This window comes from Oncorhynchus masou, chromosome 10, assembly GCF_036934945.1.
Source record: "Oncorhynchus masou masou isolate Uvic2021 chromosome 10, UVic_Omas_1.1, whole genome shotgun sequence".
NCBI lineage: Eukaryota > Metazoa > Chordata > Actinopteri > Salmoniformes > Salmonidae > Oncorhynchus > Oncorhynchus masou.
The window spans coordinates 35785443-35803282 of NC_088221.1; the positions used below are offsets into that span (position 1 = coordinate 35785443).

General features: G+C 42.7%; 1 protein-coding gene across 1 annotated transcript in view; it reads right to left on the reverse strand.

The window, feature by feature from the left end:
- The window catches only part of LOC135547570 (BRCA1-associated RING domain protein 1-like), a 35629-nt gene that overhangs the window by 6320 nt on the left and 11469 nt on the right, over positions 1 to 17840 (reverse strand). Inside the window, exons 7-9 of the mRNA XM_064976684.1 lie at positions 3353 to 3479; positions 2997 to 3129; positions 2216 to 2308 (exon numbers count right to left, since the gene is read on the reverse strand). Coding sequence (XP_064832756.1) covers positions 2216 to 2308; positions 2997 to 3129; positions 3353 to 3479 — 353 coding nt within the window. The remainder of the gene's footprint in view (positions 1 to 2215; positions 2309 to 2996; positions 3130 to 3352; positions 3480 to 17840) is intronic.

The window sequence follows — 17840 nt, forward strand, 5'->3', positions numbered from 1 at the left end:
CATTTTTCACACATAGCACTTGAATAAATTGAGTACCAGGAATTGGTCTAGTCGTGCTTCTAACCACTGACGACATATGGCCCCCAGTGGCAGGAGTTCGATACACACATCCACCTTAATCCTCTCTTCACTTCACTCTAATCTAGCGCCCCCTTTCATTTCTTAATATAATGTCACAATTGTTTTTAAAAAACGGGAGAAGTTGCATAGAGATGAAAAGGCCCTAGGATTGATCCCAAATTGCACCCTATTCCCTACATAGTGCACTTATTTTGACTGTAGGATCCTGGAAAAAAATACTTCACTATATGCAGTAGGTTGAGGGTACCATTTGGGAAGCAGACATTTTCCCCCTCCCTGTGGTGCCACAGACAAGAGGAAGGTTTTCTCCAACGGTATCAGACAACAGAACTTTAATAGTACTGTCTGGGACTAGGTACATTCTCCATTATTACATTATCGATTGTAAAAACAAAAACAATATTTGGGTTGTTGTGTTGCTCAGCACTGGGAGACCTCTTAGTGCCGAGATAGGTTCGGATGACAGATGAACAGCAGTCATGGCTAAAATAAGAAGCATGGGAGTGAGGGTTGCTTTAAACTTTTCCATTGGCTGCATCCGAAATGGCACTTGATCCCCTACATATCGCACTATATAAAATACAATTTCAGACAACCCTTACTCCAGTAAAATAAGGCTTTCAAGGTGATGGAGGGTTGCATTGCACTTTTCTGTAAGTTGGGGTAATTTATGGACATTAGTTACTACATGCAAATAACATGGCCTAAAGCTTAATGACAATCTGCAAGGTAACCAAGTTTTTTCCATTTGAATGTCTCATGATGCCATTGTGCTTGGCATGATGATATATGCTATCACTACAACAGTGCCATGTTGATCACTGCCTAACCGAGGCAGTGGCAGCTACAATGTATTTTCTCATGAGGGCACTTCCCATGTGACCACACTACACAGTCACACAACACTGTCTGACACACACAAACAGTGTCCAAAGCAGTCATCAAGCATAATTACATTTACTAATCCCCCTTAATTGCAGCTTTCTTTTCGAGAGACCCTGCAAGGCCTTGGCGGGGGGGAAAGAGATACCGGGGTTAATCCAGGCTCCCACTCCACTCTGCTTCGGAAGATAGGGCCAGCTAGTTAGCCCCACCACCAGAGACTGGGGTTCATGGAAAGAGGGACAGACAGAGGGATGGAGCGTGGTACACTTGTTGTTGAGGGTAGACAGGCTGTGTCAAGTGTTCATCCTCCGTGGAGGAGAGAGAGGTGTTGGGAATAATAAAATGTTCTCAATCCTAAAAAGACAAGACACACACACATACCCCAAGGCATCAGACACCTTGATGACAGTCACCTTATTCCTTTTTGAGGTAGACTGCCTGTGAATATCTACTATATTTTATGGTTGCCACTAGGAATAGATGGCAAAAAAAAAAATGCATGGAAATTGTAAAGTTTCCACTTATAAATTCACCTCTGTAGGAAACAAACACAAGAGAAGAGAGTTTCTTTGATTTCTACCAATTTTGACATCTAGGTCCACTGACAATTCTCAAACCCCCTATTTCAATCCACTGTATTTGCCTGTATGCCCGACACGTAATATCTACAATATCCTGTTGAACAAACGCTTCATGCCTCTCAGGACACTGCATGACATAGAATAAAGAAGATAAAAGACAAAGTACAAAAGCAAATGCATTTCTTCTAAAAGCAAGGAAACAGCAGATAATGCAAGGGAAGATGAATAAAAAGTAGGCATATTTCTCCATCTAGATTATTATGGAGTATAAATCCATACTGCTTTAAAGCATACTTGAAACAGAGGGTAGAGGATAACTCTGAATGCCTGACATCGATCATGTAAAAATGTAAGGGTTTGAAATGATATATTATTAATGCCCAATGTATCCATGTACAGTATATTACACAATATATGGACAGTTCTACAGTATAATTATATTTCTCATTAGAATACATTAACCATACATAAACACACATTTGAAAGAAGCAGTACAGAACCAAGGTCAAAGTTAATGTATGAGGGAAAAGAGTGCCATTTGGGATGCAGCCTGTATAAGAATAATAAGATACTTAGACATAAGTTCATAGAGAATGAAGGTATGGTAAGAGGCAGAGTTGTAGGCCAGGCTACTGTAGGCCTAGGAGGCAGAGGTGAACGTTTCTTACAGCTAAAGTTGAGGACCCAGCAGCCGTTCAGGAGTCCAAGGAGAGTGGACAGGGTGGTGGGCATCGGCCCGTCTGGTACCACCACATGAGTGACTAGAGGAATGGGAGAAGAAAAATGGGATGTCATCCAAAGATGTATTTTAGTGCATGTGTAGTGATGGATACAGCACATATCAACTAATGTCTGCCATTTCATGGGTTGGGTTAGTACACATCAAATGCATGCCAGTGCATTCAATTGGTTTCGTATCTGTTCATAACAGTTACAATCTGATAATTAGGCCTAGTTATGAAAATGTAATATCAATTTAGGCCTACTAAATAGACAGTTGAATACAATTTTAATAGAATAGCCTTGTCCAAAATATTATTTGAATAAAATAATGGCAATGTCTTTGTTGTGAGTGATTGCAACACCGGCATGGGTAGAATCAGCCTCATTCACACCAGGCTTAGACAATGAGACTTTTATGTATATACATATTGTTTTAGACATTCTTGTTGTCTCTGCAGTCAACAAGGCTCTGTGGCTGACAGGCTGCAAAATGACCTTAATTGTATCAAGTCCCAATTGTATTAAGTCCCAAAATGTGCCTGGACCCAACTCTCTTTGTGCTGCATTGCCAACTCCTATTTGGTAGTTGACATGCCAAACAAATGTTTGCCATAGGATTTGGCACGACATAACTAACAGATCTGGGAGCAGGCTAGTATCAAATGTGTTGTAGCAGGTGGCAGTGTACAGGTTGATGGGTACAGGTATAGTGGACAGGTAAGTTACCAGAGCAGGAGAAGGCGTCTGCCCTCTTTCCTCCCAGGAGATGTCCCAGTTTGGCTAGCCGGGTCTGTTGGGACTGGGACAGTTTACTGCCCAGTACAACTACCTGTTCCTCCAGTCTCACACCTTCACTGGCCTGTAACAGAACATGGACACACACCATGGGTTTTAAAGTACAGATTTTATATGTTGTTGCCCTCTTGCAACTTACTGTATATAATAAATAAAAAAGGTATAAAATAAAACTTCCTGCTCTTTCCATAGTTGTATAACTTGGAATAAGTTAACGCAGAGCTAGAAGGTAATGGCTGATGTAACGTTACTTTTGTGTGAGAACAATGATGGGCTGATGGACATACCTTATTGAGGCTGGGTGAAGGATTGAGAGGTGAGTTGACTGGGTGGGGTCCTTCAGAGGCTGCCAGAAGGATTGCCTGCATCTCTGGGCTCACGGCATAGTCCACAGGGCGAAGGCCAAACATATTCCTGTTAGATGGAGATACAGACTGTCTCCGTCACAAACCTGAACCATGTCAAAACTGTCTGGGTATCCGGATACACAGACAAGTACCATCTAGCAGCCAGACAGCAATGCATCATTCTGGGTGCTAAGATTAGGGTTATACAGACATGGATGGTAACAAAGTCACTCATCGGTGACAATATGATACAATATATTAGTGCATGGATTGACATAGGGCTATGAGGATCCAGTGAACAGCAATGCAGCGCGAGACACTGAGACACAGAAGACAAAGTGAAACAGCACATTCCTGGAGGAGGGGAAGGAAGGGATGAGAAAAAGGAGGGGAAGAGGGAGGAGAAGCAGAACAGGTTGGTGCATAAAGATTAGGCGTCAGCAAAGATAACACCTGGGGGACAATTAATAGGTCCACTGGTCCATAAAATATTTCAATTGGATTCATAACACCCCCCCCCCCCCCCCCCCACCCCGATAGACACACAAATACTGCAGACGCGACCATGTACAAAAACACACACACACACACATTCCCAGTGAAAGGATATGAAAAGCATGGAAAATTGCTTTGGGTAGGTGGTGTAGTGTGTGTATCTAAGGGGTGTGGGTAACCACTGAAACCAAGCCTTTCATACTGATAAGGGAAAATGCATTAATTTATCAATTCAGATCTGAATACAGAGTACAGTAGTTGCACAGTGTTGTCCAATTTTTTTTATATATAAAAATTAATTCTCAAACTTCCTCCATCTACATACGACAAACCTTGCAATAAATGAATAGGCCAGATGTTTTGACAGTTGTTATATCTAAGTAAATACCCCATTGAGATCATCTTTTATTGATCATGATACATATGATGTGTGAGGATCCAAGCCAAGACGATGACATACAGAAGAGGAACCAGAAACACCCGATGCATGGCTCTGTGCAGTTCTCAGTGCAGCTGGGAAAGCGAAGCGATCAGCTGTGAAAGCCCAAAAACACCTTGTGTCTGGGAGTGCCTTGTTTCTCTTGTTTCTAACATTTTTCTGCACCCAAAAAATATACATCTCTCGTGTTTTGTTGTTTTAGTTATACCTTTTTATATTGAATACTGCCCTACTGTGTAGGGCTTGCAAGTTTAACCCAGAATGTAAGGCTATCAAACAAGCTAAGCGTCAGTACAGAGACAAAGTAGAATCCCAATTCAACGGCTCAGACACAAGAGGCATGTGGCAGGGTCTACAGTCAATCACGGACTACAGGAAGAAATCCAGCCCAGTCACGGACCAGGATGTCTTGCTCCCAGGCAGACTAAATAACGTTTTTGCCCGCTTTGAGGACAATACAGTGCCACTGACACTGCCTGCAATGGAAAAATGCGGTCTCTCCTTCACTGCAGCCGAGGTGAGTAAAACATTTAAACGTGTTAACCCTCGCAAGGCTGCAGGCCCAGACGGCATCCCCAGCCGCACCCTCAGAGCATGCGCAGACCAGCTGGCTGGTGTGTTTACGGACATATTCAATCAATCCCTATACCAGTCTGCTGTTCCCACATGCTTCAAGAGGGCCACCATCGTTCATGTTCCCAAGAAAGCTAAGGTAACTGAGCTAAACGACTACCGCCCCGTAGCACTCACTTCCGTCATCATGAAGTGCTTTGAGAGACTAGTCAAGGACCATATCACCTCCACCCTACCTGACTCCCTAGACCCACTCCAATTTGCTTACCGCTCAAATAGGTCCACAGACGATGCAATCTCAACCACACTGCCCTAACCTATCTGGACAAGAGGAATACCTATGTGAGAATGCTGGTCATCGACTACAGCTCGGCATTCAACACCATAGTACCCTCCAAGCTCGTCATCAAGCTCGAGACCCTGGGTCTCGACCCCGCCCTGTGCAACTGGGTACTGGACTTCCTGACGGGCCGCCCCCAGGTGGTGAGGGTAGGTAACAACATCTCCTCCCCGCTGATCCTCAACACTGGGGCCCCACAAGGGTGCGTTCTGAGCCCTCTCCTGTACTCCCTGTTCACCCACGACTGCGTGGCCACGCACGCCTCCAACTCAATCATCAAGTTTGCGGACGACACAACAGTGGTAGGCTTGATTACCAACAACGACGAGACGGCCTACAGGGAGGAGGTGAGGGCCCTCGGGAGTGTGGTGTCAGGAAAATAACCTCACACTCAACGTCAACAAAACTAAGGAGATGATTGTGGACTTCAGGAAACAGCAGAGGGAACACCCCCCTATCCACATCGATGGAACAGTAGTGGAGAGAGTAGCAAGTTTTAAGTTCCTCGGCATACACATCACAGACAAACTGAATTGGTCCACTCACACAGACAGCATCGTGAAGAAGGCGCAGCAGCGCCTCTTCAACCTCAGGAGGCTGAAGAAATTTGGCTTGTCACCAAAAGCACTCACAAACTTCTACAGATGCACAATCGAGAGCATCCTGGCGGGCTGTATCACCGCCTGGTACGGCAACTGCTCCGCCCTCAACCGTAAGGCTCTCCAGAGGGTAGTGAGGTCTGCACAACGCATCATCGGGGGCAAACTACCTGCCCTCCAGGACACCTACACCACCCGATGTTACAGGAAGGCCATAAAGATCATCAAGGACATTACCACCCGAGCCACTGCCTGTTCACCCCGCTATCATCCAGAAGGCGAGGTCAGTACAGGTGCATCAAAGCTGGGACCGAGAGACTGAAAAACAGCTTCTATCTCAAGGCCATCAGACTGTTAAACAGCCACCACTAACATTGAGTGGCTGCTGCCTACACACTGACACTGACTCAACTCCAGCCACTTTAATTATGGGAATTGATGGGAAATGATGTAAATATATCACTAGCCACTTTAAACAATGCTACCTTATATAATGTTACTTACCCTACATTATTCATCTCATATGCATACGTATATACTGTACTCTATATCATCGACTGCATCCTTATGTAATACATGTATCACTAGCCACTTTAACTATGCCACTTTGTTTACATACTCATCTCACATGTATATACTGTACTCGATACCATCTACTGTATCTTGCCTATGCTGCTCTGTACCATCACTCATTCATATATCCTAACCATGTGTATGTGACAAATAAAATTTGATTTGAATGCAATCAAAAACTAAAAGCATTGTATTTGGGACAAACCATTCACTAAAACCTAAACCTCAACTAAATCTTGTAATGAATAATGTGGAAATTGAGCAAGTTGAGGTGACTAAACTTCTTGGAGTATCCCTGGATTGTAAACTGTCATGGTCAAAACATATTGATACAACATTAGCTAAGATTGGGAAAAGTTTGTCCATAATAAACCGCTTCTCTACCTTCTTAACGCTATCAGGCAGGTCATACAGGCCCTAGTTTTGACGCACCTGGAATAGTGTTCAGTCATGATGCCATCCCATCTGGTTTGTGCTTAGTGGGAGTATCATTTGTTTGTCAACGGGACAATGACCCAGAACACACCTCCAGGCTGTGTAAGGGCTATTTGACCAAGGAGAGTGAGGGAGTGCTGCATCAAAAGACCTGACCTCAACCCAATTGAGATGGTTTGGGAGGAGTTGGACTGCAGAGTGAAGGAACAGCAGCCAACAAGTGCTGAGCATATGTGGGAACTCATTCAAGACTATTGTTAAAACTTTCCTCATGAAGCTGGTTGAGAGAATGCCAAGAGTGTGCAAAGCTGTCATCAAGGCAAAGAGTGGCTACTTTAAAGAATCTCAAATATATTTGTTTAACACTTATTTGGCTACTATATGATTCCGTATGTGTTATTTCATGGTTGATGTCTTCACTATTATTCCACAATAGTAAAAATAAAGAAAAACTCTTGAATGAGAAGGTGTCCCCAAACATTTCACTGGTAATGTATGCATGTAAACTCAAAAAACAAACAAAAAAATAAATAAATTCAGGAGCCGGTCTTTCAAAGTTAATTCGTAAAAATCCAAATAACTTCACTGCAAAGAGTTTAAACACTGTTTCCCAAGCTTGTTCAATGAACCATAAACAATTAATGAACATGCTCCTGTGGAACGGTCATTAAGACACTAACAGCTTAGAGGCAATTAAGGTCACAGTTATGAAAACTTAGGACAATAAAGAGGCCTTTCCACTGATTCTGAAAAACACCAAAAGAAATATGCCCAGGGTCCCTGCTCATCTGCGTGAATGTGCCTTAGGCATGCTGCAAGGAGGCATGAGGACTGCAGATGTGGCCAGGGCAATAAATTGCAATGTCCGTACTGTGAGACAGGACAGCTCATTGTCCTCGCAGTGGCAGACCACGAGTAACAACATCTGCACAGGATCAGGTACATCCGAACATCACATCTGCGGGACAGATACAAGATGGCAACAACAATTGCCAGAGTTACACCAGGAACACAAAATCCCTCCGCCAGTGCTCAGACTGTCCGCAATAGGCTGAGAAAGGCTATTACACCAGCAACAACATCGTCTATGGGCACAAACCCACCGTTACTGGACCAGACAGGGCTGTCAAAAAGTGCTCTTCACTGACGAGTCACGGTTTTCATTGAAGGAATGAGCGTTACACCGAGGACTGTAGTCTGGAGAGTGATCGATTTGGAGGTGGAGGGGCTGTCACAGCATCATCGGACTGAGTTTGTCGTCATTGCAGGCAATCTCAACGCTGTGCGTTACAGGGAAGACATCCTACTCCCTCATGTGGTACCCTTCCTGCTGGCTCATCCTTACATGACCCTCCAGCATGACAATGCCACCAGCCATGCTGCTCGTTCTGTGCGTGATTTCCTGCAAGACAGGAATGTCTGTTCTGCCATGGCCAGCAAAGAGCCCGGATCTCAATCCCACTGAGCACGTCTGGGACCTGTTGGATCGGAGGGTGAGGGCTAGGGCCATTCCCCCCAAAAATGTCCGGGAACTTGCAGGTGCCTTGGTGGAAGAGTGGGATAACATCACAGAGCAAGAACTGGCAAATCTGGTGCAGTCCATGAGGAGGAGATGCACCGCAGTACTTAATGTAGCTGGTGGCCACACCAGATACTGACTGTTACTTTTAATTTTGACCCCTCCTTTGTTCAGGGACACATTGTTCAATTTCTGTTAGTCACATGTCTGTGGAACTTGTTCAGTTTATGTCTCAGTTGTTGAATCTTATGTTCATACAAATGTTAAATTTACTAAAAATAAAAGCAGTTGACAGTGAGAGGACATTTCTTTTTTTGCTGAGTTTATGTATGTATGTATGTATGTATGTATGTATGTATGTACGTACACAGTGCTACTAGCAAAATATTAAAAAACTACAGTTGAGTTGTTTGGAAGGAACACACAACAGTATGTATGTGTGAAAAAAAAATTAAAAGCACACCAACATCAAAACCTCATCCCAACTGTAAAGTATGGTGGAGGGAGCATCATGTTTTGGGGCTGATTTGCTGCCTCAGGAACTGGACTGCTTGTTATAGTCAACAGAAAAATGATTTCCCAAGAAGTTTATCAAGACATTTTGCAGGAAAATGTTGGGCTATCTGTTCGCCAATTGAAGGTCAACAACCCTAAACAGAATGGCTTCAACAGAAGATACCCCTTCTGCAGTGGCCCAGTCAGATTCCTGACCTCAACCCCATTGAGATGCTGTGGCATGACCTCAAGAGAGCAGTTCACACCAGACACCAAGAGAATATTGCTGAACTGAAACAGTTTTGAAAAGAGGAATGGTACAAAACTCCTCCTGACCGTTGTGCCGGTCTGATTCGCAACTCCAGAAAACATTTGGTTGAGGTTATGGTTGCCAAAGGAGGGTGAACCAGTTATAAATCCAAGGACTCATACTTTTCCACCCTGCACTGTGAATGTTTACAGGGTGTGTTCAATAAAGACATGAAAACATAATTGTTTGAGTTTTATTAGTTTAAGCAGAATGTGTTTGTCTGTTGTTGTGACCTAGATGAAGATCTGATCAAATTTGATGACCAATTTATGCAGAAATATTCCAAAGGGTTCAAATACTTTTTCTTGACACTGCATGTATGAAGTGGGAAGTTTACATACACCTTAGCTAAATACATTTAAAACTCAGTTTAACAATTCCTGACATTTAATCTGAGTAAAAATGCCATGTTTTACATCAGTTATAATCACCACTTTATTTTAAGAATGTGCAATGTCAGAATAATAGAGAATTATTTATTTCAGATTTTATTTACTTCATCCAATTCCCAGTGGGTCAGAAGTTTACATACACTCAATTAGTATTTGGTAACATTGCCTTTAAATTGTTTAACTTGGGTCAAACGTTTCGGGTAGGCTTCCACAAGCTTCCCACAATGAGTTGGCTGAATTTTTGCCCATTCCTCCTGACAGAGCTGGTGTAACTGAGTCAGGTTTGTTGGCCTCCTTGCTCGCACATACTTTATCAGTTCTGCCCACACATTTTCTATAGGATTGAGGTCAGGGCTTTGTGATGGCCTCTCCAATACCTTGACTTCGTTGTCTTAAGCCATTTCGCCACCACTTTGTAAGGATGCTTGGTGTCATTGTCCATTTGGAAGACCCATTTGCAACCAAGCTTGAACTACCTGACTGATGTCTTGAGATGTTGCTTCAATATATCCACAATTTTACTTCCTCATGCAGCCATCTATTTTGTGAAGAGCACCAGTCCCTCCTGCAGCAAAGCACCCCCACAGCATGATGCTGCCACCCCTATGCTTCACGGTTGGGATGGTGCTCTTCAGCTTCCAAGCCTCCCCATTTTTCCTCCAAACATAAACGATGATCATTATGGCCAAACAGTTGTTTGTTTCATCAGACCAGAGGACATTTCTCCAAAAAGTACGATCTTTGTCCCCATGTGCAGTTGTAAACCGTAGTCTGGCTTTTTTATGGCGGTTTTGGAGCAGTGGCGTCTTCCTTGCTGAGAGTCCTGTCAGGTTGTCGATATAAGACTTATTTCCTTGGTCATCTTCACAAGGTCCTTTGCTGTTGTTCTGGGATTGATTTGCACTTTTCACACCAAAGTACGTTCATCTCGAGGAGACAGAATGCGTCTTCTTCCTGAGCCGTATGACAGCTGCGTGGTCCCATGGTGTTTATACTTGCGTACTGTTGTTTGTACAGATGAACGTGGTACCTTCAGGCGTTTGGAAATTGCTCCCAAGGATGAACTAGACTTGTGGAAGTCTACAATTGTTTTTCCTGAGGTCTTGGCTGATTTCCCATGATATCAAGCAGAGACACTGAGTTTGAAGGAAGGCCTTGAAATACATCCACAAGTACACCTCCAATTGACTCATTCTCTCATTTAGCCTATCAGAAGCTTCTAATGCCATGACATCATTTTCTGGAATTTTCCAAGCTGTTTAAAGGCACAGTCAACTTAGTGTATGTAAACTTCGGACCCATTGGAATTGCGATACAGTGAATTATAAGTGAAATTATCTGTCTTGTAAACAATTGTTGGAAAAATTACCTGTCATGCACAAAGTAGATGTCCAAACCGACTTGACAAAACTAGTTTGTTAACAATAAATGTGGAGTGTTGAAAAACGAGCTTTAATGACTCCAACCTAAGTGTATGTAAACTTCCGACTTCAACTGTATGCAGCTCTGCCTGTCTACACTATGAGGTTGGAATAATACTGTGAAATATTAGGATAATACCATTTTAGTGTAATAGCAGTTTGAAATAACTGCCTAACATTACTGCCTGTTTGAGTTGGTTTGAGTTGAGTGGTGACATCACCAGGTGGTAAATTAGTTAGACCAATAAGAAAGAGTTCCTAAACCTCTGCCCATAACAGCTCGTTTTCTGTTTTCTCCTCCCCACTCAGACAGTCCAAACAAAATTCTTGCTTGAGAAATAGCTCTTTGCTAAGAAGCTATTTTTGTTCATTTTTGACCATTTTAATTGAAAACTATGACAGTACGGTACTTATTTGTCACACAGAAAATATTTGATATTGAGATAAAGGCTGCATGAGACCTTTAAGCATTTCATTGTGCTACTGCATGTGACAAATAAAACTTTCACTTGAAACACAAACACTTCTTTAGTCTAAATCCACAAACAAAAAAGACAACCTGTCCAATGTTGCAGATGCAGAGCTGGGTTGAGGCTATCGAGATGGATGATTTCAGTGGACATGGCCTCAGAGAAATCCTCTTTCTTACTCTCACCGTGCAGCTCTGTGTGCCAATCAATCCATTAGGGATGGCACTGGCTCTCTGTCTGACTCCGGCACAGCCTTCAGGGAAATTATTTCGGACTTGGAGGACCAGGGTGTGTCTTTGTGTTTGTGTGTGTTTTTGTTTGTGGACGTGTTTAACTATACTTGTGGGGACCAGAAGTAAATTAACAAAAATTGGACTAACTGGGGATTTGTCAAATTCTTTTTCTACGGATTTAGGGAAGAATTTGGTTTTGGGGTTAATGACAGCGTTAGGGCAATGGTTAGGGAAAATAGGATTTTGAGTGGGACTGAATTGTGTGTCAGTCCACACAAGATTAGTTATACAAGACTGAGGCAGCGTGTGATCATCCCTGTGTGTGTGTTTGTGTAGACTAAATTCATTGATAGTGTGTGACGGGGAAGGGTTGCACTTGTCTTGTGGCATCATGACAGATTGTCTCTTTTGCCTTGCAGACGACTAGCAGGCAGGCAGGATAAACTTGAGTAAATCTGCTGTTGCTAACCTCTGTCGCCAAGGCCCCGGGCGCCACCCACTACAGCATATCAACATGCTGAGCAGTGGGGAAGAGAGAAGGGAAGGTGAGAGAGAAAAGACAGAGGGGGAAAAAGAAATGGAAGGAGAGAGAAGATGGAAGGGGAAAATATATAGGTAATTGTTCCTTCAGCACTCAGTTAACGACCGCCACCTTATCAGCATCAAATAATATGCGAGTGTCCTCACACACACCAGCCCCTTCCCAACCCACTGGCTGATGTATTCTAAGCCAACCTGCCCAATGAGGTCAAACCACTTGACCATCAAACAACCAATCAGTGTCCGGCTGTCCAACTAGAATTATGACTCCGGCTGTCCGCTACCGCACATCATGCAAAATTAACTTATGGTATTTGTGACTGGTAAATAGGGTTGCAAAGGGTCGGGAAGTTAAGTCCTACAATTTGGGAACTTTGCTTAAATTCATCAAAAAGTTCAGCTTATAAGAGAGAACCTTTTTTTGTGGGATACACGTAAGGCAAGTCTAAGTATTGCGGCATATTTAGGCTACATTATCCCAAATTCAATGGAATTGCAACCCTCTGCATGCACAGTGCATTCTTCCATCATATGTACAGCTAATTCTCCAGGACTTGCACACTAATGAGATACTATGGAGCCCACACTACTACATGGACTGCGCAAAGGAGTACATGCTTTCAGGTAAGTTTTTATTACAATACCAGGTGGGGTGAATATATTTTATGACATTTTTTTTGTTAACTAGCAAATAGTAGCCTACAGCAAAGTATGTTTAAATCATTTCAAACTTGTATCAATTTCTGATACTTTTTGCTACCATGTGGGTTTTAGCTTGCTGAGTGTTAATTCTCCTGTTTCCATACATGTTTCATTTTAAAACATTTATCTTACAAAGGAGTTGTTTAATCTAACTGCTTAACCATTTATCTGTTCATGGAATTGTATTTGTTTTACTCATTTAAAAAAATCTTAACAGGAAAATGCCAAGGGCACTATCTGATGTTTGGAAAGATTTCACTGCAGCTAATGTAGAAGGAAAAGCTGTGTACATTTGCAAAATAAAGGTGAAATAAAATAAAAATAAATGTTCAAAATAATATGTGAAGAATGCAACAAAGATGCAGAATCATCTGGCCAAGAGCATAAAGTTCCCTCAGCGCTCATAACAAGCAACCTCTGACAAAAGTCCCTCTACTTCTATTCGAAGTGAAAATGATGAATCGGACACCTTATCGATAGCAACAGCTCATGGTCCTTCTGGAATCAGAAGGCTTTTTTTGACTCAATGGAGGAACGTAGTCAGAGAAATGCTGATGAATGTATGCAAATGGTTCACCTCTGATGCTCACAGGCAATGTGTATTGGAAGAGATTTCTGAATGTTCTTTGCCCAACATACACCCCTCCAACCAGACATGCTTTATCTACTCATTTGCTGGATGTAGAGTTCAGAGTTTAAGTGAAGGTGAAGCAAATCATAGAGAAAGCAGACTATATTGTAATGATCTTTGATGGGTGGCCTAATGTCCGTGGCCAAGGAATAATTAACTTCATCATCTCCACCCCTCAACCAGTATTTGACAAGAGCACAGACACAAGGGACAACAGACACACCCGTCTCTACATTGCAGATGAGCTGAAGGCAGTCATCAATGACCTTGGACCACAGAAGGTATTTGCACTGGTGACAGACAATGCTGCGAACATGAAGGCTGCCATGGTCTAAAGTGGAGGAGTCCTATCCTCACATCACACCCATTGGCTGTGCTGATCATGCATTGAATCTGCTCCTCAAGTACATCATGCCAATGAAAACAATGGATACACTCTACAAGAGAGCCAAGGAAATTATTAACTATGTGAAGGGTCATCAATTTATAGCACTACCTCACCAAGCAAAGTGAGAAAAATAAGAGCACCACATTGAAGCTGCCCAGCAACACCCATTGGGGTGGTGTTGTCAACATGTTTGACAGTCTCCTGGAGAGGAAGTAGTCTCACTAAGAAATGGCCATATCACAGTCTGCCCCATCAAGAGGATCCTGAGCAGCCTGAAAGAGCAGCCTGAAAGAGCAGCCTGAAAGAGCAGCCTGAAAGAGCAGCCTGAAAGAGCAGCCTGAAAGAGCAGCCTGAAAGAGCAGCCTGAAAGAGCAGCCTGAAACCTATAGCAGTAGCCATTGCAAGGATTGAAGGAGACAATGCCATCCTGTCTGATGTTAAGACTAGAGGTCGACCGATTATGATTTTTCAACGCCGGTACCGATTATTGGAGGACCAAAAAATCCGATACCGATTAATCGTACGATTTTTATTTATTTATTTGTAATTATGACAATTACAACAATACTGAATGAAGACTTTAACTTAATATAATACATCAATAAAAATCAATTTAGCCTCAAATAAATAATGAAACATGTTCAATTTGGTTTAAATAATGCAAAAACAAAGTGTTAGAAGTAAAAGTGCAATATGTGCCATGTAAAAAAGCTAACGTTTGAGTTCCTTGCTCAGAATATGAGAACATATGAAAGTTGGTGGTTCCTTTTAACATGAGATGCTTGTTCTAGGTCCCAAGAAACAAAGAGATCTTCTGTTGAATCTGACAATTAATCTTAATGGTTGTACAGTCGTCTCAAATAAAACTGAAGGACCTCGGCGTTACTCTGGACCCTGATTTCTCTTTTGAAGAAAATATCAAGACTGTTTCAAGGACAGCTTTTTTCCATCTACCTAACATTGCAAAAATCAGAAACTTTGTCCAAAAATTATGCAGAAAAATCCATGCTTGTGTCACTTCGAGGTTAGACTACTGCAATGCTCTACTTTCCAGCTACCCGGATAAAGCACTAAAACTTCAGTTAGTGCTAAATACGGCTGCTAGAATCCTGACTAGAACCAAAAAAATTGATTATATTACTCCGGTGCTAGCCTCCTTACACTGGCTTCCTGTCAAGGTAAGGGCTGATTTCAAGGTTTTACTGCAAACCTACAAAGCATTACATGGGCTTGCTCCTACCTATCTCTCTGATTTGGTCCTGCCATACATACCTTCACGTACGCTATGGTCACAAGACGCAGGCCTCCTGAATGTCTAAGCAAACAGCTGGAGGCAGGGTTTTCTCCTATAGAGCTCCATTTTTATGGAATGGTCTGCCTACTCATGTGAGAGATGCAAACTCGGTCTCAACCTTTAAGTCTTTACTGAAGACTCATCTCTACAGTGGGTTATATGATTGAGTGTAGTCTGGCCCAGGAGTGTGAAGGTGAACGGAAAGGCTCTGGAGCAACTGTCTCTGCCTGGCCGGTTCCCCTCTTTCCACTGGGATTCTCTTCCTCTAACCCTATTACAGGGGCTGAGTCACTGGCTTACTAGGGCTCTTTCATACCGTCCCTAGGAGGGGTGCGTCACTTGAGTGGGTTGAGTCACTGATGTGATCTTCCTTTCTGGGTTGGTGCCCCCCCTTGGGTTGTGCCGTGGCGGAGATCTTTGTGGGCTATACTCGGCCTCGTCTCAGGATGGTAAGTTGGTGGTTGAAGAATATCCCTCTAGTGGTGTGGGGGCTGTGCTTTGGCAAAGTGGGTGGGGTTATATCCTTCCTGTTTTTCCCTGTCCGGGGGTGTCATCGGATGGGGCCAGTGTCTCCTGTCCCCTCCTGTCTCAGCCTCCAGTATTTATGCTGCAGTAGTTTGTGTCGGTGGGCTAGGGTCAGTTTATTATATCTGGAGTACTTCTCCTGTCCTGTGTGAATTTAAGTATGCTCTCTCTAATTCTCTCTTTCTCTCTCTCGGAGGACCTGAGCCCTAGGACCATGCCTCAAGACTACCTGACATGATGACTCCTTGCTGTCCCCAGTCCACCTGGCCGTGCTGCTGCTCCAGTTTCAACTGTTCTGTCTGTGATTATTATTATTTGACCATGCTGGTCATTTATGAACATTTAAACATCTTGGCCATGTTCTGTTATAATCTCCACCCGGCACAGCCAGAAGAGGACTGGCCACCCCAATAGCCTGGTTCCTCTCTAGGTTTCTTCCTAGGTTTTGGACTTTCTATGGAGTTTTTCCTAGCCGCTGTGCTTCAACACCTGTATTGCTTGCTGTTTGGGGTTTTAGGCTGGGTTTCTGTACAGAACTTTGAGATATCAGCTGATGTACGAAGGGCTATATAAATCAATTTTATGAGACTTCAATATTCCAAGGTAAGAGGTTTTAGGTTGTAGTTAATATATTATTTATAGGACTCTCTCTATTCCATTTGTACTTCATATACCTTTGACTATTGGATGTTCTTATAGGCCCTATAGTATTTCCAGTGTAACAGTATAGCTTCCGTCCCTCACCTCGCCCCTACCTGGGCTCGAACCAGGAACACATCGATAACAGCCACACTCGAAGCAGCGTTACCCATCGCTCCACAAAAGCAGAGGCCCTTGCAGCGCAAGGGGAATAACTACTCCAAGTCACAGAGCGAGTGAAGTTTGAAACGCTATTAGCGCGCACCTCGCAAACTAGCTAGCCATTTCACATCAGTTTCACCAGCCATTAGACTGATAGGCTTGAAGTCATAAAACAGGGCTGTGCTTGCGAAGAGCAGCTGGGAAAACGCACAAAAGTGCTGTTTGAATAAATGCTACCATCGCTAAGTCCGACTGCTCTAACAAATCATAGACTTAATTATAACATAACACACAGAAATACGAGCCTTTGGTCATTAATATGGTCGAATCCGGAAACTATAATTTCGAAAACAAAACGTTTATTATTTCAGTGAAATACGGAACCGTTCCGTATTTTATCTAACGGGTGGCATCCCTAAGTCTAAATATTCTTGTTACATTGCACAACCTTCAATTTTATGTCATAATTACATACAATTTTGGTAAATTAGTTCGCAATGAGCCAGGCTGCCCAAACTGTTGCATATACCCTGACTCTGCGTGCAATGAACGCAAGAGAAGTGACACAATTTCACCTTTTTAATATTGCCTGCTAACCTGGATTTCTTTTAGCTAAATATGCAGGCTTAAAAATATATACTTTTGTGTATTGATTTTAAGAAAGGCATTGATGTTTATGGTTAGGTACAGTCGTCCAACGATTGTGCCTTTTTCCGCAAATGCGCTTTTGTTAAATCATCCCCCAGCATCGCATTGAATATATGCAACGCAGGACACGCTAGATAAACTAGTAATATCATCAACCATGTGTAGTTAACTAGTGATAATGATTGATTGTTTTTTATAAGATGAGTTTAATACTAGCGAGCAACTTACCTTGGCTTCTACTGCATTTGCGTAACAGGCAGTCTCCTTGTGGAGTGCAACGAGAGGCAGGTGGTTAGAGAGTTGTACTAGTTAACTAAGGTTGCAAGATTGGATCCCCCGAGCTGAGAAGGTGAAAATCTGTCGTTCTGCCCCTGAACAAGGCAGTTAACCCACCGTTCCTAGGCCGTCATAGAAAATAAGTATGTGTTCTTAACTGACTTGCCTAGTTAAATAAAGGTATATAAAAAAATATAAAATGAAATGTTTAAAAATAAAATAGGCACCCAAAAATGAAAACTTGAAATCGGCCCTAATTAATAGTCCATTCCGATTAATCGGTTGACTCTGTTCAGTTCAGAATCTGCTTGCAGATGTAAGAGAAGAAA